At 37.5% G+C, this 24,837-nt stretch overlaps 1 protein-coding gene across 1 annotated transcript in view; it reads right to left on the reverse strand.

Annotated features, from left to right (window-relative positions):
- The window catches only part of PREP (prolyl endopeptidase), an 86,217-nt gene that overhangs the window by 16,372 nt on the left and 45,008 nt on the right, over positions 1-24,837 (reverse strand). The window contains exons 9-11 of the mRNA XM_079298711.1: positions 23,494-23,691; positions 19,810-19,913; positions 837-973 (exon numbers count right to left, since the gene is read on the reverse strand). Coding sequence (XP_079154837.1) covers positions 837-973; positions 19,810-19,913; positions 23,494-23,691 — 439 coding nt within the window. The remainder of the gene's footprint in view (positions 1-836; positions 974-19,809; positions 19,914-23,493; positions 23,692-24,837) is intronic.

Below are 24,837 nucleotides of genomic sequence, written 5' to 3' on the forward strand. Positions count from 1 at the left end.
ATAGATTATTTTTCTGTGGTGAGCTGCTCTTCTCATTCCTGAAAAACTGTTCTCTATTCAGCCCTTTCCATTCCTGTTTTCCTCTGCCTCACCTAGGAGTGCGTCTTAGGTATTCAAGCACTGCCTCTTGGCAAGTCTATTCAAATTGCCTTGCTTAAGAACTAAGCCTTTTCTTTAAAAAGATCACCTATGCAATAAAGCTTATGGCTTTTGACAGCTAAAAAGCCTGTTCTGAACACAGCATTTTTAGTTTTCAATGTGTGGCTTTGCATTTGTGAAGACAGTATCACTTGCATCTCAAGACACAATCCTCTTTCCTGATCATATGAGACACAAAAGGATTTTGTTTCCGGTGTAATCTCAAAAGCATAATATGAAAATGCAGCCAAATTTCAATTATTTATATTAATTTAGCCAAACATGATTTTCTATAATATTTAGACACAGGTAATTGTTTAACTTGGAAAAAAAAGAAAGCTTCCTATGTTATTAGTTCAGCAAAGGGCTCAAATATTTCCTTAATATATATGTCCATATTTTTCTGTTGAACTCAGTGACAGACCAAGAGGTTGAGGTGTAATCCTAAGGGCAAGGTGACTGTTGTAAACCTCAGGAGAGCAGAGGACATCTCATCTCTGATATAATTTCCTCTGTGAGCCTGGGTAAAACCCTCTAATTCAGAACTAACAAAGCAGAAAACTGATGCCTGGGCAGCCCTTTTCGCTTCTTAGGAACCTGAAATACATCCTGTCAGACTCATGGTCCACCTTGCTCCCAGTGTGTGACAGCTGTTAATACCAGATACTTCAGAAGGAGGTGTGAATCACTCTGCTTACCTGTAGCTTGGTGTAATGGATATGTTGAAGCCTCCATATCCATACAAGAAGGCAGGATGAGAACCATCTAATTTAATTCCTTTCTTGTGAATAATAAACATTGGGATTTTAGTGCCATCTTTGCTAGGGTAGAAAACCTAAGACAAGAGAAAAAGAAATGCAAAACGATCTTAGTGCTGTAACTCTTCACAAATGCTGTTAACAAGAATCATAGGTGACCATTTCTATGGTGTATGATGGGCAAAACCTTCGAAAAACTTGGACCAATTACCCAGGTCAGGTTCAGTAAGGAGCACCACCCCCTTGGCTGCTTAGCAGGCTCTGGAAAATGTATCAAAATGAGACAATTCAAAGCGTATAATGGTATCACCTTTAGGAATCTAATCCATCAATTCTATACACAAGAGGGTTTAAGAAAATGTTACAAAAAGAATACAGTTTTCTGCAAGGGAATACTGTGAAAACACAAGGACTGCATAGTCCAACAAATGTGAAAGGAGCAAAGACTGAGCAAGTGCAGAGAGCAAACAGAACTAAAACCAGATTTCCTGCACAGATGAATTCACCAAGGAAAGTTTGTATCCAGCAAAAGTGGACTAAGCATTGCCCAGTCTTTCAGACTGTCTTGGGAACACTTAAACCTACTCAGGGTCCTAACACAAGCCATGACAGAAACTTTTGTAGAGCTTGGTGCATTTTCAGACATTACGAGGCAAGTGGGAGGAGACCCAACCTTGCAGAATCCCCAGTCCATTAAGTAAGACAACTGAACTGCCCATTGGCTTTCTTCCTGAAAGGCAACCAGCTCCCAAAACACCAAGTATCCACAAAGCACATGGTTTCATATGTCCTCCTATTGCTGCCACAGCAATGAAGTTGAAAGCTGAATTCTATGTACACAAACATAGACTATAATTGCTTAACACAGTTCCCACATCTTCTTGTTTTGATGCATGTCTCTGCCTGCACACTCTAATTTGGGATCCACTGTGTCATATTTTGCCAGTCAAGCAAAGCACGTGGTTGGGAATGCAGTTTATTGCTTGTCCTAAAATTCTGGCTGATTCCTTTTCACTGCCTTGCTTTAACATTGTTGCAGCTTCTACTCTAATTAGAACAAAAAAATATAGTAAATGAAGAATGGCACATTCTTATAATTCAGTCACATGTTTACAATCTCTGCTTTCAAAGGAAAGAGTCCTACAGTAATTTGTAAAGCACACGATCAACAGGTTCTATTTTTACAACACATGAGTCTCATCAGTAATATGAACCTATGCAACACACTTATTCTGAGCACTGCCTGTAATGTGAAACATGTAAATCCACATGGCATGCTGAAAACAAAGTAATCACTTTTAATTTTAGTTTAATCATTGCTAACAAAATATGAGAAATTTCAAATGAAATCACATATACCTCCAAAGGCTTTACCAAAACCTCTAGACATACTACAGATAAAAATTATTTTTTTCAGTGCCCAGTAGATGGAAAAAACAAAAAACAGAAGCCTAAGGGTGTTTTTACACAGATGAAATCACTGTTTCCAACTGCTGTATCTTGCAGGATTTTTACTTTAAATAGTTACTTGAAAGTATAAACGAATAAAATAACTGATGAACAGGAGAACTGCTGAGGCTGACGAACAGAACTTCCAGAGACTCTTCCCTAAAACACCATCCATTAACTCCAGCTGCTGCTGGCAATTCTCAGCAAGCAAGCACCTGGCCTTTCTACACATTTCCAGAAACTTACTGCTGTGCCAGTCCCTTCCTGATGATTAAAGCATGCCACTAATTTTACTGCTAGTTTCTGAATGAGGACTTTTATCTTTTATATAACAACTCCCTGAAAAATGACTTCTGTAGGGTTTTTATTGTCATCAGTTAAGATAAAATAACATACCATTAAATGAAATCTCAACAGAAAAAAAAGATGCATGTCAAGCTGACATTTGCAATTTAAGGGTTTTCAGTCCTATCTTTGCTAAAATAATTATTACCTCTCCCTTCAAGATGAACATATGAGAGGGAGGGTTGGAAATCAATTCAGTGAGACACTAAGATATGTGAAGCTATTTAAGCTTTTCCAAATAGACTATTTTCAACAACTGATTCAATCTCACCTTTAAATTAGCTGTTATCTCTGAAGCAAGTCCAATGGTTTATTCAAGTAACCAATAAAGGGACATGCTTCTATCTCAAACATTAAGGTAAACTGCAAAGGGCAAGCCCTAAAAAGGATTTCCCATGATGGTGCTTCATGCCTAACTTTAGATGCTGTCAGCTTTTACAGTGGTAAATGCTCATAAAAGGGTACTACCTTTTCTTGCTTTATCACAGATACGAGAGATCCACTTGTGCCAGTCACATTATATTACTCATTGTTCATATATTTTCCAATATGGTCTTAAATCACTAAAGTCTGCATATATAAGAGGACAACTTAGGAAAATGAATTGGAAGGGAAAAGGATGGAGCAAAACACTTCAGAAATATTATTATAAATGCTGAAACTCACCATTGAAAGAAAGACATGCTAAAAATAAGTATCTTCAGCCTTTAGGAATGCAACAGCAATGTTGTGTGGTTGACAGGGCACTCCTGCTGTGTGCAACCCTTGGTGCTATTCTAAGACCATAGTGCTGGAGCAGTAGAGCAGCCCTGGAATAGTTGCACCTATTAGTCTCACACTAATGTCCCTGTGTCACACAGCAGTGGGGTCTCAGTGCCAGAATCACTTTCAGTTCAGATGGCAGAGCCTGAAGCATGTATTTATAGCATCCAGTCTACTTATCCTGATGGAAGGAGAAAGCAACACTGTTTGCACAGTTACTCATTGCTACAAATTATGTGAAAATTAATCTACATAAGCAAAACAGTGCCCAATCTTAATCATTCTTCTTTAGTGCATACATATATATTTATAGAGTGGTGTGTTACTTTCTTTTGATTTTTTAAATGTAACATTTTAATTTACACTCCCTTTTCACCAGAAAAAGTCAATGGATGCTTATGTCAAAGACAGTTTACAAAGTAAGTTTTACAAGCAAATACAGTTAATAGTTCTGTGATCCGGCTTGTAAATTTATTTAGGGTTTAAGCAAGATAAAAAAGTTCAATACGTTCATTCCTGGGGAGGTTTTTGTCCTCCTAATTATCATCTGCTTTAAATGTGCACTATTTATGTTAGATGAATCTTCACTTAGGGAAGAGGGGAACTATCAGCTGGCATTGTAGACACAGACCTAAATTCAGAAAGGCTCTATATTTATCCACCTCTCCCTCTGCAATGACAAGAAGCATGCTCTCCATCTCAAGTCACGAGGCAAAACTAAGTATTTTAGAAAACCAAAAGTTTTCAAAAACAAGAGGTTGCAGATGAGGTTTTTCTTCCATTTATCTGCAGAGATAACATAACCAAACATTGGTACTTACACAAAGAACTAAAAATAATTTGGGCAATCATTCAATATGCACTTTTCTTGTGAATAAATATGAAATAAGTATCTTTGAATATTAAATAAAGTGACACAATCATCTAAATAAAAAACTAAAACTAATCTATCTGCATATTCACATGGTGCGACATACCTAAAAATACCTAAAATTACTGATATTGAATAGAGACTTCAATTTTTAAAAATTAAAAACCTCAGCAACTTCTGAGTAGTCAGTTTCACTTTTTCTCCCTTTCAGAACTATTTTCTCTGACTATATAATGGAGAGATTAAAACATGTATGTAATTATAATTGTTTTGGTAAGAAATGTGCACCTGAAGTCATCTTACTTTTACAAGACCTAAAATCCTTTTACACAAAAACCAACCACAAACCTTTACACATTTAAAATTAAGTTTCCAAGGTAACATTCAACACAATTTTGAAATACTGCTGTAAAACACAAATCCAAAATAACCTTGTCAATATGGGTCCAATGCATATATTTTTTGAACTGTGCACACGATCTGAATGTTCAGGAATCTTTTTGCCTGAATTGCTCGTTAATGGCAAAGCATTAAAATCCAGTTAAATAGTGATTAGTTTGTCATGATAGAAAGAGTTATTTCCTGTAGCTAAAGCATGAATTTTATACACAAGAATAAAACTTTGATTTCTGAGACTTGAAAACATCCCCTAAGTCACAGCAGGCTAATTATTTTTAGGAAGCCAGTAGTTATTCTAATAATGTGTCTCCCAGTCTCTCTTTCAAGATTAGGTATTACATACCAGAAATAGCAATTGTTTCCATGTCTATGTGTGCTTGATCAAAACCAGGTAAGAACCACACTTGTCATTAGACTGACACCCATTGTGTGAAATGCCAAAAGTTTTTGCAAAGAGTGACTAAAACGGCATCTAGATCAAGCTGGAATGCTCCTTATTAAAAATTTCTGTTCAATAATTTAGGTCTATTAACACCACAACAATGCCTTTAAAATAATTTTTTCCCAATGTCTCCTCTACAGTTTTTCTGAGACAATTCCTTTTCATCTGGAACAAACACAGGATTTAGCAGTTTTGTATAAATTAGCAATTTTTTTCTGCTTCCAGGTTAAGAGCATCTGCCGTCACACATTGCTGCAGCCACCACAAAATTACACACAGCAGTGTTCAGTCCCAGCAACCCCTGGCTCAGGGGCTACAGGGAGTGATTACTTCAGGTTTTACTTCTTGGAACTGAGTTTTAAACATCCAGTTTCACATAAAGTATTTCCCTTGTTACGCGAAGATTTCCCATCACACTTACACCAACATTTGCATTTTGAGATTTGGGGAAAAAAAGTATAAGGAATTCATAGACAATCACATAACATTTTGCCCACATTTTGCCAAATGTCCCAAATGCTTTGTTAAATGTTCACAGTTTTAAAAATCCCACACCAGTATCTTTGAAAGGTGACTGGAACAGTAAACTTAAAGGAATAGTCCCTAGAGAAAGTCTTCCTTCACTGGTGGCATCCAGGTTTTCAAACCTATGTTTAGTATAGAAATAGCAGTGCCTGGGGCTGAACAATGCCACATTGCAACACCTCCCACTGACAAGTCCTAACACTCCGTGCTTCAGGAAGGCAAGCCACAAATATCACACCAGCAAGTCTCAAACACTGCAGCACTGGCAGGCAGGGAGAAATCCTCTCTTAAGATGCCAAGGCAGAAAACTCACTGATTCTAACAGTGAATCATGTGCTGCTTTCCACACCACCTGTCCATAGTCCATTTCATCCCATCTCTCATCACTTCTGACCTTATAAAACAGACACTGGTCTGGGGCTAAAGACTATAGCACATCACAGGCAAAACTCCCTATTTATTGCAGCAGTGGCATGGACCCAAGAATAAGATCTGCAGTGGCCCCATAGGCAGCTCTGGTAGCCAGCCAATGGCCACATGTAAGAACAGTTCTTACAGAACATCATTTTTTGTATTCTTATATAGAGCATGAATCAGAAGTCAGGGAAAAAAAAAAACAACCAAAAACAGAGAGCGGTTACCACTACAGAGCAAATCCACAGGATCTGAGGTTTCCTTTCTCCAGAGGGGAATCCTCATCAATCTTCTTTAAGTCTCTTAAATTAGCCTCAAAGCAAGTCTGTGTGGGTTGCAAAGCTTGCTGAACACAGAGCTGGAGAGGGGCCAAAGTAACTCAGTACTGTAAAAATTCATGCAGGTAAAACCCAGAAAGAAGGACACCCACCACAGACATTTGCAAAAGCACTATGAAAATAATCAAGAAAGAGCTCAGAAGAAATTGTTTCACCACCCACCCACGTACGGGCACAAAAAGCAGACTCATGCTGACAGAGGCAAAGTGCCAGGAGATGGTCTTTTAGAAGAAATGTCTCCTTGCTACTAGGTTCAGATGCCTAACTGCAACTGACTGCAGGGAGGTACCTCACAGGATGGTGGGAGGATAGGGGAAGACAAGAGAAAAGTACAGGTGAGAAGATGAGAAATCCTACAACACTTGCATGGCAGAAATGGCTTTTTAAATCACTCTTTTCTAGATAAGTTAAAAGGTATCATCTCATTTGCATAAAGTCTTAGTGGTAAATGGGATCCAGTGAGACCCACACACCCTCTACTTCTGCAACCAGAGAGGCAAGAAGCCTCTGTTATCCTTTCCTCCTTTCAGTGAGATCTCTGAGCAGCCTGCAGCAGAATAATTAGAATCTGCCAAGTACAGTTATTCCTTTTCTTTCATCGATTTCCCTTGAAGATGACTTAGTGTACAGTGTAGAGACAGATATGAGACAGATAAATTTACCTTTTCATTTAAATATACACTGCAGTCATGTTAAAAAGAAAAATGTCCCAGGGGCCTTTGTAAGTTACAGTCTCTTTTCTGAATTACCTCTGTGTTTATGCATTCAGAAAATGTATTACTGTGAAGTAGCATAGCATGAGACAAGCAAAAGGATGTCTTGTTGGAAGTAGCACACCATTATGAATAAAATCATAACAGCTGCTGGCTAGTCCATTTTCTCTCATTAAATCAAGATTTTCTTCATTGAGTAAACTGCTCTGACAAGAGACAACTCACTGCAGTAGTGTGTAGGCACTAGAAAGTAAACACTACTCATTTTTATCATGCAGGAAGTCAGTTCAAATTGTAATGAGAAACACTCTTAAGAACAAAAATGTAGAGGCAACTTACCATGGGTAAATCAAGAGGACAACTTACTTCTTTCAAGCTACTTCACAATAACTATTTTTGTTTATGGTTTTACGATGTGGTATATGTACACACCTAATCCAATGTGCTGAGAGAGATACATTTGCTCACACCATCTAGTAACTAGCTAACTAACTAGCATTCACTAGCAACTAGCTAATTAATCTTTCCTGGTTTTGACTCCATCTTGCTTCAAATTTGCTTGGTCATCTCAACATGGCCTCACTGCTGAGTGTTTACAAGCTTCAAGAAAATGACACAACTACTGTTGGATTTTCTTCCTAATGTAGGGGCACAGTTCAGGGTGATCAAATGTCACCTGTAAACTCATACCCAAAAATTCTTGCACAGAGAAAATTCAATCTTGACAATGGGGATGTCAAGTGTCAGCTTGTGACAAAGCCTCAAGATGATCCATGCATTTGCTCACATGGCCAAAAAGTTTTGTTCATAACTTTCAAAGGCCAGACAATTTCAGAGGACTCTGATCTCTCTTCCTTTAAGAATCATACCATATTTATAGGTGTCAAGTTGGCTACCCAAAATCACAAGCACTATAAATCACCAAACACCTACAAAAATCTGCCTGTGGCTAGTAGAATATTAAAAATTAATTCATGCTTTTTTGGTTTGATAGAAAAGACAGATCTACACCAGACAGAACAATTTTCAAAATCAGTTCCAAATCACTTTCCTGTGAATATATATTCTGAAGTACTTACTGAAATAAATAGGTCATTAAAAGTATTGTGAAGCAGTTCCATATGCATTTTCTCACTCAAATTATAGCTATATATAATTTACTTTCTGGGATAAACTTGAATTTCCTCATTTGTGCCTCAACATGATTAAAAAACCACCAAAATGGTAGCAGAAGGAGAAAAAAAAAATCCCTTGAGAATGGTCAAGGAAAAACTAAAGTCCTGTAAAATATCTTGGGTGCTATCTTAGAAAAAGATAACTCTAAGGTTCAGATGTTATTGATTTCAACAGTTTTCTGTGGAGACAGTACTATTGTTTTCAGATTTGTAGTAGTCATTCGTACAATGGAGAAAAATCACTCAGAGAGTAGCAAGAAACAGAAGTATGAGTTTTCATTCATTGCTGTAACAATGCTTTGGGAAAAAAATATTCCAAATCTAATACAAAGCAACCCAGCAAAAATTTCAACGGATGGTGTAGTTTCCAGACAGATGTGAAAAACAAGATTTTGAAGGAACTTCATACCAGGAACACCAAGGAGTGTTGAAACACCTTTGTAATACTCTTGGAACAGGGCAGAGAAAAAAAGAGTAACAAAACAGAAACTTTGTGTTTTAAAGCCCTAAGAGTAAGGACAGTTTGCAGCAATCTTTCCTTTCTTACGCAAAACATGAACAAGACAGCAAAAGCCAATAAACTTGTATAGGACATTATGTAATCCACAACTAATAAACAACTCTCAATAAAACAACAGATCAAATTTCTAATGATGCCAGATCAACTAGAGTAAGTGCTATCACTTCAAAAACCACCAGTAAGAAGAAAGAAAAAGTCAGCAGTGTCCTTATGGTAAAGTACAACTCCCTGATTTCAGGGATTGTGCTTTGGAGCTTTTCTGCATCCAGACTATTTTCATAGCAGGGATATCTGTACACTGGTACTTTCAAAAGTAATTGACAAATTGGATGAAAAGCAAGCAGTTCAGGGAGTTGTCAGGGAGAATTTATGTAGCAATTTTTCCCTGTCTATGAGAATAGAAGCTGGAACTAAGGAAATCATCTCTTTATATCATTCATCTACACAGCTGAAATACTAGTTACTGTGAATAATAATAGTTCTCAGAGGCTTATCTTGTCCCATAAGTCTCCTGGGAGATGACGCAAGGACAGAGCAGAAATAATTAATCTAAGGGAAGATAATATTCCATCTTCCCTTATATCTCTGAGCAGTGTTGATAAAATCAAATCAACTGCTAAATGAAGATAGAACCTAGATTAGCATTAATGAAATTGCAAACTGATGAATTTGTGCAGCATCATAACCAGACAAAAGCCCAGAGAAAATCAGCGACTGAAATGTTTCTGGGCAGAAAGTAAACTGAAAAAGAACGATCTTCCCTTCCTTCAAAAAAATTGTTTTTTTAGAACACCCCAAGATTTTGCGATTTTTAAGTTTTTACTTTCAATTCTTATACTGAGGACACATAAAAGAGGTCTGCAGAACAATTCCATTAATGTGGCCCACTTACACTGTAAGTTCACAACTCTGTATCTCTGGTTACTTACCTTAGCTCATTTTTTATCAGTGAATCCAAATTAAGAAGAAAACAACCCACCAAGTCTGTTGACAAAGCTATTGACTAAGCTTTTAAAGATCTTCCCTACTGTTAATAATATAATTTCTTTTCTGTGTTTGGTATAAATGGAGATTATGCCTTTCAACGTGGCCAGCAACACCAGCATATTACTAAGAGGTGTGATTGTGCAATTGAACACTGATAACAGAGGTCCTCCCAAATCTCCTCATTACTACTTAGCAAAAATTATTTTCTCAGCATAAACTAAACTGGTCATAACTACTATATGATCATCTGGGTTAATATGCATCTTTTTCTAAGGTAATCACATTCACAGTGAATACTAGAGTTGTAATTTTAGGTTACGAGACTTGCTATAACTTGCTTCCTTCTTCCCCTTTCAATAGCAGAGTCTGCTCCAAGTAGTGACAACACAGACTCAAACATTTTGCAAAGGTTTTCATCTTACATATGTCTATGTAAGATCTTGCCAACATCTGAAATTGTTTTCCACTCTCAACTCTATCAATCTGCTTTCCACCATGATGATGAATGGTAATTAACAACAACAAAAACCCTAAGCCACCAACCAGTTTTGACCCTCAATGAAGACAGCAAGTATAATTTTATTGGGCTGCAGTGATTATGTGTATATATATGTATATATATATAAATGAAGTTCATCTGCATTTTTTAGCAGTTCTAATTTGGTTTTGTCGCCTTCAGCTAATGCACAGCCACAATTATTAATCTCCAAATGTAATTTATTTCTCTGTTCTGCTTCAAACTGGGGTTGGTAAGGGCCCTGTGATGGTCTGCATTTCCATGCTGTCCATCACACTGGTGAATCTGGCCCATGATTAAGACTCTCAAGTCCTGCAAAAACCAAGTAAATAAAGGAGCAACAACCTTCTAATTTGTTCTCTGCCATTGTCCTACATCCTTAAACCTCTTTGTAACAGCAGCATGCCAAGCCTAATAAATAACTGCTTAAACTAGTTATGAACTTGCATGTGCCTGGAGGCCTCAACTCTGAAACACAAACCTCCCAGCTCTGTCAGAGCCATGGCAATTCTGAAAAAACTCCAGTTCCCCAGTTGCCTACAGGGACACTATTCAGAATAAGAGATGCATCCACTGTAAAGTATTTAAATGGCAGTATGGAGTTGTGAGGAAGCTTAATTGCTAACAGGGAACACTGAGACACTGCAGAAAAGAGGGGACAAGGGAGTGCTTTTGGAAGGAGTAACAAAGAGAAAGAAAAACTACCTGAAATAGTAAAATGCAATCCAACTATGCCATAAATACAGCACACTATATAACCTGACAGATGCAACCACATAAAGAATAGTGAACAACTCACTAGAATGTTATTTGGAAAAGTATCTTGGAGTTGTAGACATGCCAAACTGAACTTGAACAATGAATTGTTAGGGAAAAGGCAAACCCTACATGAGGACATACAAACACAACACAAGGTGTCATGAAGTAACTCCTCCTGTTGCATTCACATTGGCAAAGCCTCAGCCTGGAGTGCTGTGTTCAGCTGAAACCATGGCACAGCATAAGCTGAGCATCCAAACAGAGTCCAGGAAGGGGATGCAGAGTGACAGGAGGCCAGGAAATACAATCCACTCCAGAAACTGAACAGAGCGCAGATTTTTCTTTTTTGTTTAAAGGAAAATTAAATTGAGGGCCACACAGTGACAGTCTTTAAATATGCAGAAGTTGGCTGTAACTAGTATGTAAGTATTAAACTTTTACATGTTAAAACCGAAGAAAACACTTTTAAAACTTGCCCATATGTATATATAGATGTGCAAACACCTATTAACAGAGTGGCCAATATTTTATTTTCAAGTAATATGAGCTTCACTAACAAATAAATGATTATAATTGCTACTGTTCTGGAAATCTGTTTGAATTTAAACACTGTCCTATGGCACAGACAGATACATACCTGGATATATTACTCTTACTAAGAGTGAACCCCTTCCTTGGAAACCTACTGACTAAATGCACTCATGTGACACTGCTAGCACAGAACTGAAAAATGCAGAGAAGTCTGGTGTTCTTGGTGGCCTAGTTAAGTGGCAGTCATCAGTGTGTCCCCCTGCTAAGTCAGTGGCCTGAATGCTGACCCATGCCAGTGATGACAACTGTAATCATCTAACGATCTTCTGCCAGCTGTGTGAACAAAACTCATGATTGTGTCCCAGAGCAATCTGTCCTCAGTGCAGCATTACCATCACAATTAAACTCCACCCCCCCGGCCAGGCTCCACGAGGAAAAATGACAAGTGGGCAGAGGGATAGAACCAGTCCCATTCTGCAGAGGAGCATTCTCATTCTGAACAACGCTGGGATGCCAAAGTTTGACATTTATCCTCTTAGTGAGAGAATAGGCAGCTATCACTTTTTCCTTTCAGCAGAAGACTATGCTGAAATTTCCCATTTTTATGACTACTTGGTTTAAGCAAGAATTAAACAGCTGTAAAGAAGCTTTAGAGCCTTTTTTTTTTTTTCCCCCCTGTGGAACCATTCTGTGTTTGACTCCCACCATGGATGGTATTGGCCATTCAATCTGCACTATACAAGATACACAAACATCATAATGATCAAAAGACTGTGTGCTGTCAGCCTTTATTACTATTAGACCTATCAAGAGGGGGGCTTTTTATTGAAGTTCTCTGAACTACTTGTGCAAGATTTTAATAACCATCTTGATTAGGTTTTCTATCCACATCCTCAACTCTGAGGATCAGCAAACCACTGCCATTAGAACAGCAAACCATATCCCCAGAGCAACACCTCATCAATGTGAAGCCACGGACAAATTTCATTCTGAATGTTTCTGTTCCTGTAGAATGAAGTTAATAATATTCATTACCTTTGAGAAATAACACTGATAAGCCTGTACAAATGGGAGAAGGAAAGTTGGAAGTAGTTTCCCACTGAGGAACATTAAACAGGATTCTTACTTACTCTGTAAGAGAGTTAATTAAAATAACAATGTGTTCATGCTTAATTACTGGAGGTGAGTTCAATCAGAGGAGTGAGTATGAGAGCTGGAGGAAGAACAGAAGGGAAGAAATTCTTCAGTGACTTGTTTAGAAAGAAGACAAATCCCAAGTATTTTTACTACAACATTATCATTTTAATATCTCTACATCAGTGAAGAATCTACCTGCTGAGGTTCCAAAACACTTCAACACATGTATTCATTTAAGGTGTCTGAGTAAATGACTTTTAAAATCTTTTTGTTGGTAAAAGGTATTTTCCCATTTACTCTCTTTATTTTCTCATTAAAAATCAAAATTATTTTTTATTTACAATCAACAATGCAATCATTTAGGACATTTGAGACAATTCTTTAAGCTCCACTACAATTTGTTAAGCTCTTGTTTAAAACTGTGCAAAAAGAAATTCACTATGTTTAATGGCTACAGGTCTGCCTCAGTCCATGCTATTTTGCCTTGTGTTTTAATGAATTCTAAGAAAGAAATGGAGCATGGAATGCAACTTGGGATTAGGTAAGGCAACTAACATCTCCCTTCACTAGAAAAGTGGAAAACAAACCATTGCAAACTCAAACAAAAATTCTACTGAGTAAGGTGTAAGAATAGTATTTCATAATAAGGTTAGTTAAACTACTAAGCTTGTAGGCTTGAAACAAATGAACATTTTTATAAAGTCTAGAGCATGAAGGTTCTACAGATGCTTCCATTTTAAGATACTCTCCAACTCTCTGCATACTCTGCAGAAAAATAAACAATTTATTATTAAAAGCTTGGAACTAGGAATCACAAAGCCTATATAACAATACAAATGAACACAGAGGGTATTTTTTTAATATTTTAGTATTATTCTCCACATTGTGTGGTCAGTAGTGTGCTAATTCTTCCTAAGAGGTCTTGCACTCCCCTCTATCCCAAACCACATTTCCATTGTTCTGCATTCTGCTGAACAAAAGCTCCCAACTTCCTAAACTATGCATCAATCCCCAGTAGTATATTAGAAAGGAAGAGAGCAAATCCAGACACTTAGACCTTAAAACAGAATTTGAACTGCATTGGTGAAGAAAGCAATGTAAAGTCTATTGCTTTATCCTCTTATTTGGATTAGAGATGTGGCTCCAGATACCTAAGGAATATCTGAACTGCATTGGATGGGGATACTTAAATTATAACAGATATAGAACCAACTGCAATTCTGCTACTCTGGCATACGGATTTCAAAGTTCAAGAGCATTTAAGGTCATCATAGGAAATCCATCTCTTGATACTCTATCTAGACATAAAGTCCTTGATTCTGACAATTTCCTCCCTTAGAAAGAGGTGTAATGTGGCTTCAAATATTTAACATATTTAATATACACTCTTAACTTTCAAGAACTACAAGGGCCTTAAAACTAGAGCACTACATTTGGAGTTAGTGTTTCTTCACTGACCTCCAATTGGAAGACGTAATGGCAGACTAATGTGGTGTTTGTAAGAACCACATGTCAATGGTGAAAGATACTACATGCACACAGGCAAGCTGCCAGTGCTGTCACAGTTGTCACTGTGATTTTGTTGATGCCCTTCAGAGTGAGACTGCTGCCTTGGTGCCAAAACTCTAGGTGAGATCAGAGCCAAAGCCTTCAACTCCTTCCTGGGAGCTCTGAAAAAAGTGGCTCAAAGTTTATTTCCCCCCTGCAAGACAGCAGGTATCTGCCATACTGCAGCAAGCACTAAAACTGTGATGTTTGTCACATTCCTTCTTCCCCCAGTATCTCATAGAATGTGCTTAGTTGGAAGGGACCCACAAGAATCATTGAGTCCAAGTCCTAGACCTCACAGGACCATCCCCAAAAGTCACACCATGAGCCTGAAAGTATTGTCCAAATGCTTCTTGAACTAATTTTCTTCCTTACTGAAATACAAAGCCTCAAGGAAATAAAAAGAATAAAATAGAAACAAACAACAGTAAGCAACTTTTTTTCCCCAAGCATTAATTCTATCCTCCCATCCCATGAGACCAAGACAGGATTCAAACCCTAAATACTGTGACAAGAAACAAAGTCCAACTCCTCAAAAATCACAACTCTTTCTGGTTGTGATGGATTTTTAGGAGAGGGATGAAAATGATGCCAAAATTACCTATTCCTCTGTAGAAAAGGGGAAAATTATTTGTCTCTGCTCAGAATCAGTTGAAAGTACATGCCTTTAGTTCTCTGGTATGAGTGCAGCAGATTAGATTCAAAGTTACTGAACTTTTCTCCAACTTACAATGATCTATTCATACAGAAAATCACACTCAGTGCTCTGGTCAATGGGGTTGGCATTTGGGCTGCCACTGCATAACACCTTTGTCACCAAAATGGACAGTGGGATTGAGAGTATCCTCAGCAAGTTTGCTGACACCAGGCAGTGCAGTGCAGTGGACACGCTGGAGGGAAGGAACATCAACTAGATGGACCTTGGTAGGCTTGAGAGGGGGAACTGTGTGAACCTCATGAAATTCAACAAGGCCAAGCACAAACTCCTGCACTTGGATTGAGACAATCCCAAGCACAAATACAGGCTGGGTGGAAATGGACTGAGAGCAGCCCTGAGGAGAAATACTTGGGGGTGCTGCTTGACCAGATACTCAATGTGTCCCAGGAACGTGCATTCACAGCTCAGAAAGCCAACTGTGTCCAGGGCTGCATCTAAAGAATCATGGCCAGCAGCTCACCAGTTCATTCTGGTGAGGCCCCATCTGGAGCACTGAATCCAGCTCTGGGTGCCCAACACACTGACCTGACAGAGCAGGCCCAGAGGGGACACACAAAGATGATCAGAGGGCTGAAACACCCCTCCTTTGAAGACAGGCTGAGAAAGTTGGGGTTGTTCAGCCTGGAGAAGGCTCTGGGGTAGCCTAATTGTGGCCTTTCAGTACCTAAGAGGGGCCTATAAAAGAACAGGAGAGGAAGTTTTCATAAGAGCATATTGCAATAGAACAAAAAGAAATGCATTTAAACTGCAGGGGGGAAGGTGTATATGAGAGATTATGAATAAATTCTTTACTGTGAGGGTGGTGAGGCACTGCACAGGTTACCCAGACAAGATGTGGATGCCCCATCCCTGGAAGAGTTCAAGACCACGATGGATGGGACTTCGAGCAACCTGGTCTAGTGGCAATGTCTGCCCATGGCAGCGGGGCTGGAACTAGATGATCTTTGAAATCCCTTCAAACTCAAACCACTCTTTGATTCTATGATATATATGTGGGCAAGGGGAAAAAATGGTGTTAAGACCATCTCTATAACCACACTGAAAAAAAACCCGAGATAATTATAGAACCAGCATTTGCATTGCTTAGCAGGTTGAGCTTACTACAGTTTTCAGAGAACACTGCTTTCCTCTGTTATTTTTCTATTAATGAGGGAATCTAATGCTCATGGAATGATACCACTGGCAACAGCAAGACCCAGGAATAGCATGGGCAGGTGCTGTGCACAAGTTTCTCTGCCAATCAATCTCAAGACTGACTCATCTTCTCTCAGTGTTGTATTTTCCTGAAGCAGAGATTAATCACTGTGCCAAACTGTATGGTGTAAAGTTCCACTTGGAAGGAGAATGACTGTAGACAAATTTTCCCTATCAATGCCTCATAACTTGAGATCAGTACTGCAAGGGCTTGGTGATGGGAGTGAAAGACTGAGCAAGAAAATAATAAAATTTTCATGAACATTACTTCACCTGCAAAAGTAATTTCTGCAAAAGAAAGGTAGAAATTCATTTCAACCCAAAGAAAAATACCTTTTTTAAGATCTGTGCTTCTTGCATCCGTGCCTTAATGTCTAAACAATAGGTGCTTTTTAAATCAGACTAAGTTGTAAAACCAAGCTGTGTTATGAATTTCACCTTCTGCAAGAGCTAATCCAAAGTGCATCTGTCAATAGCAACATCTATTTTTGGTTCATCTCAAAGTATTTTAAGTACTGGATGTTATTCAAAGAATGGTAAAAGGAGCCAATCAACATTTTTATTGCTGCAATTTTAACACTTAAAAGCCTACACATCAGCCTAAAAGTAGGTGAGCTGTGAGCCACACCAGAAGACCGTTTATCCATGATTAAGTGTCACTGTGAGGTGCTAACATGGAGAGGCATATAAGAACATAGTTGGCAACCTTACAGAGATAAAATAAAGGCTTTTTATTTAAAGCAACAGTTGATTATTAACACAATAAACATCTTAGGGCAAGTGCTGTTTTTAAGTTCCTGCAAAAGTGTTTTTTCCTTTTGTAAAGCCCACCTGAAGGCTGTTCCTGAAAAAGTCTGTCATTGTGATAGATGGAAGTAAGCAAGGAAGTGAAACCAAATTTCAAGAAGTGCTTGGCAGAGGAAGAGTAATTAATGCAACTTAATGTATCATTTAACAAAAGCAGCCAGGATAAATTTTTGGTATGTGGCAAGCACTTTAAACAGTTTGACTTTTTCTTGAAGGTCACAGAATCTTTCAAGGTAAGGGCATAAGCATAAGCTACAGCACAATGAACTAGACTGTGTACTTGCAGGGTGCCACATACTCTCACTCTGGTGCCAGTCAGGTATGCTGAAACAGTTCTCCCTTCAGTGCAAGTTGGCTAATTTGTTCATAGTTTGGGCTGTCAAAGTTGAAGATCTTAACCCTAGATACAAAAAAAGCAGCAGCTCTACCACAAATTGTCTTAGTGTAGTAAACTTTATCGCTAGTCCACCCTTGCACTTTGCAACATATCCCAAATATTGTAGATTGGATTTGAAAGACAAAAAAACAGGCACTGTGGTAATTTTCCAATTGACATTTATTCATATACAGGTTGAAACCATATACAGGTTTCATATACATGACACCTTGTATTTCAGTTCAAATCTTGACTTGGTTATATTCAAAGACTGTTAAAGTACAACTCATCACAGTTTCATATATGTTACACAGCAAAGCTGGGAAGATTGCAAGTATTAGTAGGTATTTCTTCAAGTATATGAGAATAAAGAAAGAACTTTGGCAAAAGACCTGCCTTTCATTAAGGACATGGATTAAGACAGTCAGAAACATTATCCTTTAGTAATAATTCTAATTTATCCTTTAGTAGTAATTCTAATGGAAATTAAAATTATTAAAGAGATTCTGCAGCATTGTTCATTCTCCTATAATAATCAAGATTTGCCTACTTTCAGTGTATTTCTTACATTCCTATTTTTTATTTTTTTCATAATTCCCTGCAATGTTGCCTGTGTTTTGAAATGGTTATATATTCATCTAGGTTGACAGCCTTTTATACCTTGCTTTGAGATCCTTCTATCCGCTTTCCCTCCTCCAAGCAGAAGCATCATCCAGGCTCTTAGTGGGACCACACAAATGGGAACAAAGACTGAAGTCCATATGACCTGTGCAGCACTGACAGGCTCAGTTACTACAAACTTGAGCAGGCAGTCCCTGCCCTGGCCTTGACAAACAGCCTTTTTCAAAGCTCAGCTGAGACTTCTCCATGGATCTGAATGAAATATATCAAAAACTGATTTCCAAGAGGTTGCCATACTGAGATGATTTGTTAGCATAAGGCAAAACTGGATGGCTGGTGAGTCCAGAGTGCTCTTTATAAGCACTGATCCCTGTGTAACTACACAGGTCACATTTCCCTAGAGCTGGAACTGAGCAGGAGCGAAGTAAGAAGAAAACCAGAAACAATGATACTGACTTCCACCACATTATAGCCTAGCAGTGAATCTCTGCCACTGCTTTACAAAGTGAAGGCTTCCAAGAGCATAGCAACAGCATGCTTCCTCCTTGAAATTACTTGTATTACTGTTCTACTTTACCTTAATTTAGCATGCAATTGATTTAAGTGTAAAACGAGATTTTATTTTTCCAGACATTTATTTTATATAATTTGATTTACTAGAAAAATACATTATTCCTAATTTACAGCAATCTCTTCTATGCCCTTTTTAATTACATGGGTATTTGTGCTTCATTATTATCCTTCTGGTGTTGATGGCAGCATTACAATTGTACCAAGTTCTTTCATAAAGAGAATAGTTTTCTTTTTCTTATCCAGCTCACTCTGCCCTGAAGTTATCCTGAGGAAGTCCCTTAATGAATTTGAGTGAAGCAGCAAAAATGCATTCTCTGTGAGAACATTTCCAGCAAATTTTTCTCCACCACACTCCTATTTTTGTCTGGAGATGCAGACAAACAGATGGGGCTGTTTACAATACCTCATGTATATATACTACTATCTTTATGCTTTTAGAGAATGTGCCTTGTGCGTGTGTCAGAGGCAAAATTAAAAATAAGATATTAAGAGAAGTATCTAATCCTTTTTTGAAGACTCCAAGCCATGTTGTCACATGGCTTCATGTTGCTTACCTTCTACATAATTTCACAAATTTGTAGGCTAAGCTTATTTAAGTTCCACTTTTGGCACTAGATGTTGTTATGCCTTTGTCTTAGAAAGAAAAAGCCTTTCTTTCATTCTTCCTCTTAGTTGGAAGATTAAAAAATCCTACATATAAAAAAATGAATCCACCCTCCAATATTTATTCTAGAAACTGTATGTTAAATATGCTAAGTATCCCAATATAATGACTGTTTTTCTAGACCCCTAATTATTTTGGTTGAGTCACAATCCCTGGATGTTTTTAAAAGACTTAGTGAACCATTTAGTGATAGACTTGGGAATATCAGGTTTATGGCTGGATTTGCCCTTAAAAGGTCTTTTTCAACCTAGATCATATTAATTAATCAAGTAGTTTCTCTTAACTTTATAAACCTTAAATTTAGTAAATTCTTATAGACCTTCAATGTGTGTAATAGGCACCTTCAAAGGAGTCTCCACGCTACTACACTGAGATACTTGTCTGAACCTTTAGAGCACCTACAACAGTATTCCATATCAAAACCAAAGCATGGTTCTAAAGCAAGTCTCCTCACCAATAGCCAAGTCCAATTATCTTGAGCTGTTGCATAGGTGATTAGAAGAAGACAGCAGGGTTCATGTTTATTACCTGAATTGTTTGGTAAACCGAAGGATCAAATCCTTTAACAGTCACTTCTCGGAAAACTCTTGGCTCCAGTTCCTCTTTGGTCAGATCACAGTGATATATAATACCTAAAACACAGAATGCAATGCAAGCTTGTCAGATTAGTATATATCCATCATTAAAAAGATGCCAGTTAAAGCCCTGTGATGAAGTCATGAATGGCAAAATTCAGCAGGGTGAAAAACAGTAGTTCTGGACACATTTTAAAATTTATAATACAGTTTAACACTTACATATATGCATTTCATCTAGTGAGGGTGCAAAGGCTTTCTGTGCAGAAAGAGCAATTCTCACCACTCACATAAAAGTGGGAGGCTGAAGCAAAATAGGAAAAAAATGTTTATATAAAGTTAGAAAGGACTTATTGACAACAATAATTTTGAAAAACAGAAATGTAAAGACAAATTTAAAACACTCCCTTTTAGATCCACCAGACTGAGAATAAATATATCAAGAATTTCATTCAGATGAACAATTTTCTCCTTGTGATAAAATGTTTGAAATTAAAATTCAAAGGGCCCAGACAACAGAAAGAGTTAAACACCCACTTGAAATTGTGGCAGACTAGCACAGGTTACCTATGAAACTGAACAAAATCTGGTTTTCAGTAATTTCTTTTACATCCTGATTCTGCAGCTTTGAAGACAACTTCACTTGAGTTGTATGTATGATTTCCAAAGGATTGTGCGCCTGAGAAAACTTATGTCTATAAATAGTATAAAACTTCTAGGCTGCAGCAGAGGCCAAATCACAGGGAATCTACAGCTATGTAGACACTACACAGATTTGCATTTAAACTATAAAATGTATTTCCTGTCATTGAACCCTAATAACATTTGAATACGTGTCATACAACTATCATACATGACTATCAGGTTTGCACACAGGTTAACATACCAAAAAATCCCAATATTCATGCCTGCACTACATGGGGTACATAAACTAATTTGAGTGTTAATTATTCTTTGTTGTTCTCCTTTACAACAAGCTGGTCTCTGCAAAATTTGGAACATATATTACAGAAAAGAACACTAAAAAGTATGGCAGTAAGCCCTTTACTGGGATCCTCAATGTAAAAAAGTTAACCAAAGTGGATAGGAACTGATTGAAATCCTGCTGCATTGTGTGTATCAGATACACTCAGGAAATAGAAGTAATTACTACAGAGGTTATTACTATAAAAATTTATACTGACTAAAACATGAAATAATGAGGAAACTTATCTGATACCAGGAATGGCCTCTTTAAAGTAGTTTTACGGACTGGAGAATCAGGAAGATAGAGACTGGTAAACAAATGCAGATGTAAACTAACATTTCTAGCAACTGATAAAGCCTTTTCCCTAAATTCATTACATTTGTCCTATTCCATCACAGTGAATTAACAGGGGACTAAAAGTAGGACTACTCTAGTCTGCTGAGATTTTTTTTTTTTCATTTATCACAAAATGACTAGCAAGTTTAATCAGGTTGATAGGTGCAAACCAGCATTAAGGCAGCATTTCCCATAAAGATCAGGATCTAGAAAAAGATGTGGAAGTGCAGCGTAAAACCCTCTAGGCAGCAACAGCAGAGCAGCTGTTTGACACACAGGCAGCTGCCCAAGCCAGGTCATGTATGGGCAAACACTGCACACAGAGCAGGCAGAATTGCCACATCTTAGCAAACCACAGGATGAAGAATAAGCACAGTCACAGACTGCATTTCCAGAGCAAATCAATGTAATGTTACAATAACATGCAATTCAATCCTTGCTACTGCATCTCTTGTTCTGTTGCATTTTTAGTGTCACAGTAGTTAATATAAAAAAAACCCATTGTAATATTTGTAAATGTTTTGCTGGGTGCTAAACAAATGCAAAATGCCAGAGTGGTCACCTAAGCATCTGACTAGAGTGGACAGCAAGGATAATCATATTTTTCAGGGAATAACAAAAATTATTTTATGGTGTCAATATATATGGGTTTAGAATGGCTTTATTAATTATTTCATATATATATTTACTATTTTGTTGTAAGTATTAAACATGAGTATGTTAATTTGTTTCGTATTAGAAAAAAAAATAGCCCAACTCAATACAGGTGCAAATTCTATTCATTTTCAGTAGTAAGTAGGAATATCTAGGCTAACCAAGGATCAGCCCCATACCTTTTATATGATTATTCCACTGATAAGATGAATGGATGCTGCACACAGACTAAAATGGATCCATAAACCTACCTAAAAATTACTCCTCCAGTCTACTTTCCTCATTCTTTCCTTATCCTCATACAGTCTACTTACATTTCTTACCTTACCTTTTTCTTCCAGATTCCAGGTCACTCTGCCCCAATTAACAGAGCTGTGCTATAGTGAATTCTTTGTAGATGCTAAGCAAATGAATGAAAAGGAGAAAACTAATCTGCCTAAGCAACCAGCAGGCAGTGAGAGCAGCTATTGCTGGCCAGCTGGAAAGCCACAGGTTAAAACAGATCTGGGCTCTTCCCCCTACACATTTTTAGCAGCTGCAGAGGCTACTGGCTCAGCTGAGACAAATGGTGCAGGCAACTTCTGACCCACAGTGTGGGCAAGTGAACCATGAACCATCAAGCTGGATGATGTTAGAGATAAATGCAAGAGTGTCCTCAAGCTACTCACCAGCTTGCAGTGGCTGCAACAATCTGAATGTTGTTGAAAAGAGGAACTGAAAATATGTCATATTTCTGTTTATGTAAACAGGAAGATAATATGCAATTCCTCACACTTCTTATCTGCTAAGATTGAAACTTAATTTTGATAATTGGACATAATCCTTTCTAGCAAAACCAGCAAATTTATCTAAAGGATTTTGCAGCTCTTTTGTAATGTAACATTGCTGTGTTCTAACTGAAACAAGCAAAATCATAGGTCAAATACTATAAGAACATTTTTTATTGCCTTATGATACAAAATCTTGGTAAAAGATAAAGATCCTAAAGCCTATCTGCCCCTTTATATTTGAATCCTGTCTTGTGTAAGTATTGATTGATTGGGTTGTAAAGAAGTAGTAAGTAAAAGAGTAAATATATTTTCTTGTCATATAGTAGATTGATAGTTGTGTAGGACTCCCTATACAAAATCCTAGAATATTTACTGTTTTGCCACACCTGTATTATATAATGCTTTGGACAGCTCCAGCTTTGCAGGACTGTACAAGGAAAATTCCTACAGTGATCCAACAACACCAAGTACTGTAAGGACAGACAGTAAGGTTGCTCAAATAAGGCTATGAATAAATTAATCATAAAATTGTCAGAGAACAATTTCTGTGACTTTTATTAATGTTATTTAAAGCTGTGATTAAAAAAATCACATAAAACACATTAACAATTATCTTTCACTGAGCTTTTCACCTTCTATCTTGCTGTATGAAGCAAGAACTGTGAGAATGCTATAATTTTATCTCCAATACAAGCCAGTCTTGAGTCTTAATGCAGATGTCTTAAATATTAGTAGGCACTTTATTTAGGCTTGATGGATCAAACACTTATACATTTTTATGTGCACAATCACTGCTAACAGGGTGGAAACAGTTATATACCAATATACCAAATAACTACTAAACTACAGAAAATGAGAAAGACACTGTTCTCAGGAAAAGGAACAATAACATGAGACAAAAAAATCTTACCTGGAGATAAAAAGGAAGTAAACTGGTAGAATATTTCAGTGTCCTTCTTTTGGCCACTATATCCCACAATACTACCAACTTCTAGGGGAAAAGTCTTGAGATGTGCACCAGTGGCTAGGTTATGAAGCTGCAGGATATTCTTCACATCATGCAGGTAGCACAAAACCAGGAAATTTGACCTCACACAAGCAACCCATTCTACACAGCATGGAAAAGAAAAACAAAGCCATGGAAAATACAATTAAAAAACATAAGAAAGGAAACAATCGGACATATTCTGATCCTAAAATGCTTTAGCATACCTAAATGCATGCAGCAAAATTTCTGATACATACTGCCTTTAACTCCTAAATCTTTGTAAATGAACCCAAAATAAAATCTGGCATTCTCTGGAAATGCTTTAACCATGCTGCTTAAAGTTAATTTATGCAGACACAGGAATAAAGAATTGCTTAGTCAATATGTTTATGCATTTGGGATATTTATAGATCAATACTGCTCTTAAATATCACATATTTCAATGCATAACCCAAGCAAAATATTTATCTTTTGCCAGCACTAGTTATGGAAAGTCATGAAAATCAAAACAATCATTATGATTTATATTCGAACTAAACTCATAAGGAAAAAAAAGATGTGATCCTGTATTGCACATTGAGGTATAGAACCTAGATGTTACTAGGTTCTTGGTTCTTACTAGGTACTTGGTTCTATTGCTGAAGTAATCAAGAAACTATTCTTGTAAGCAAGCAAGGGTGTAAGAAAAGGGCTATTCTGGGGTCATGTTCTCATCATGCCATTAAAAAAAGCCCCATGTGCTTATTCAAGATGCTAATGTTGCTAAACAGCATTCTTGGGACTGCAAGGTAACAGGAACAGGATGCAGCACAGTAACTCAATCCAGCAAAGGATCCAGGAACAAATCCCTCTGCAGAGGCTCATTGCCTTTTTCTTTCTCCTGGCAGTCCTAGTTCTAGTCCCACCCTGTCTGTGTAGCTGTGCAGGAATGAGAGCTTGTGCTCCAAAGAACTTTTCCCATCCTGAGTTTGTTCCTTGGAAAATTACTAGACATATGTGAACCTTTACTTCATGGCATGCTAATTTTTCAACTGGACTTCAGAAAATTAAAACTAATTAAAATAAAATGTCTAGGCTGGCAATTTCTAAAAATCTCTATGGTTCTACTATCACAATCTGCATCTTTATAGCCTGTAAAGTGCAGAAACTCTTTGGAGCTCCAGTTCACCCATGATGTATCATGCAACATATTTTGTCCTGTGCCATTGGCTTTAGATCTCTAGTGACAAGTATATTTATTTACTCATACAGAAAGGTAAGAGATTA

The sequence above is a fragment of the Erithacus rubecula genome, assembly GCF_903797595.1.
Source record: "Erithacus rubecula genome assembly, chromosome: 2".
NCBI classification, from domain to species: domain Eukaryota; kingdom Metazoa; phylum Chordata; class Aves; order Passeriformes; family Muscicapidae; genus Erithacus; species Erithacus rubecula.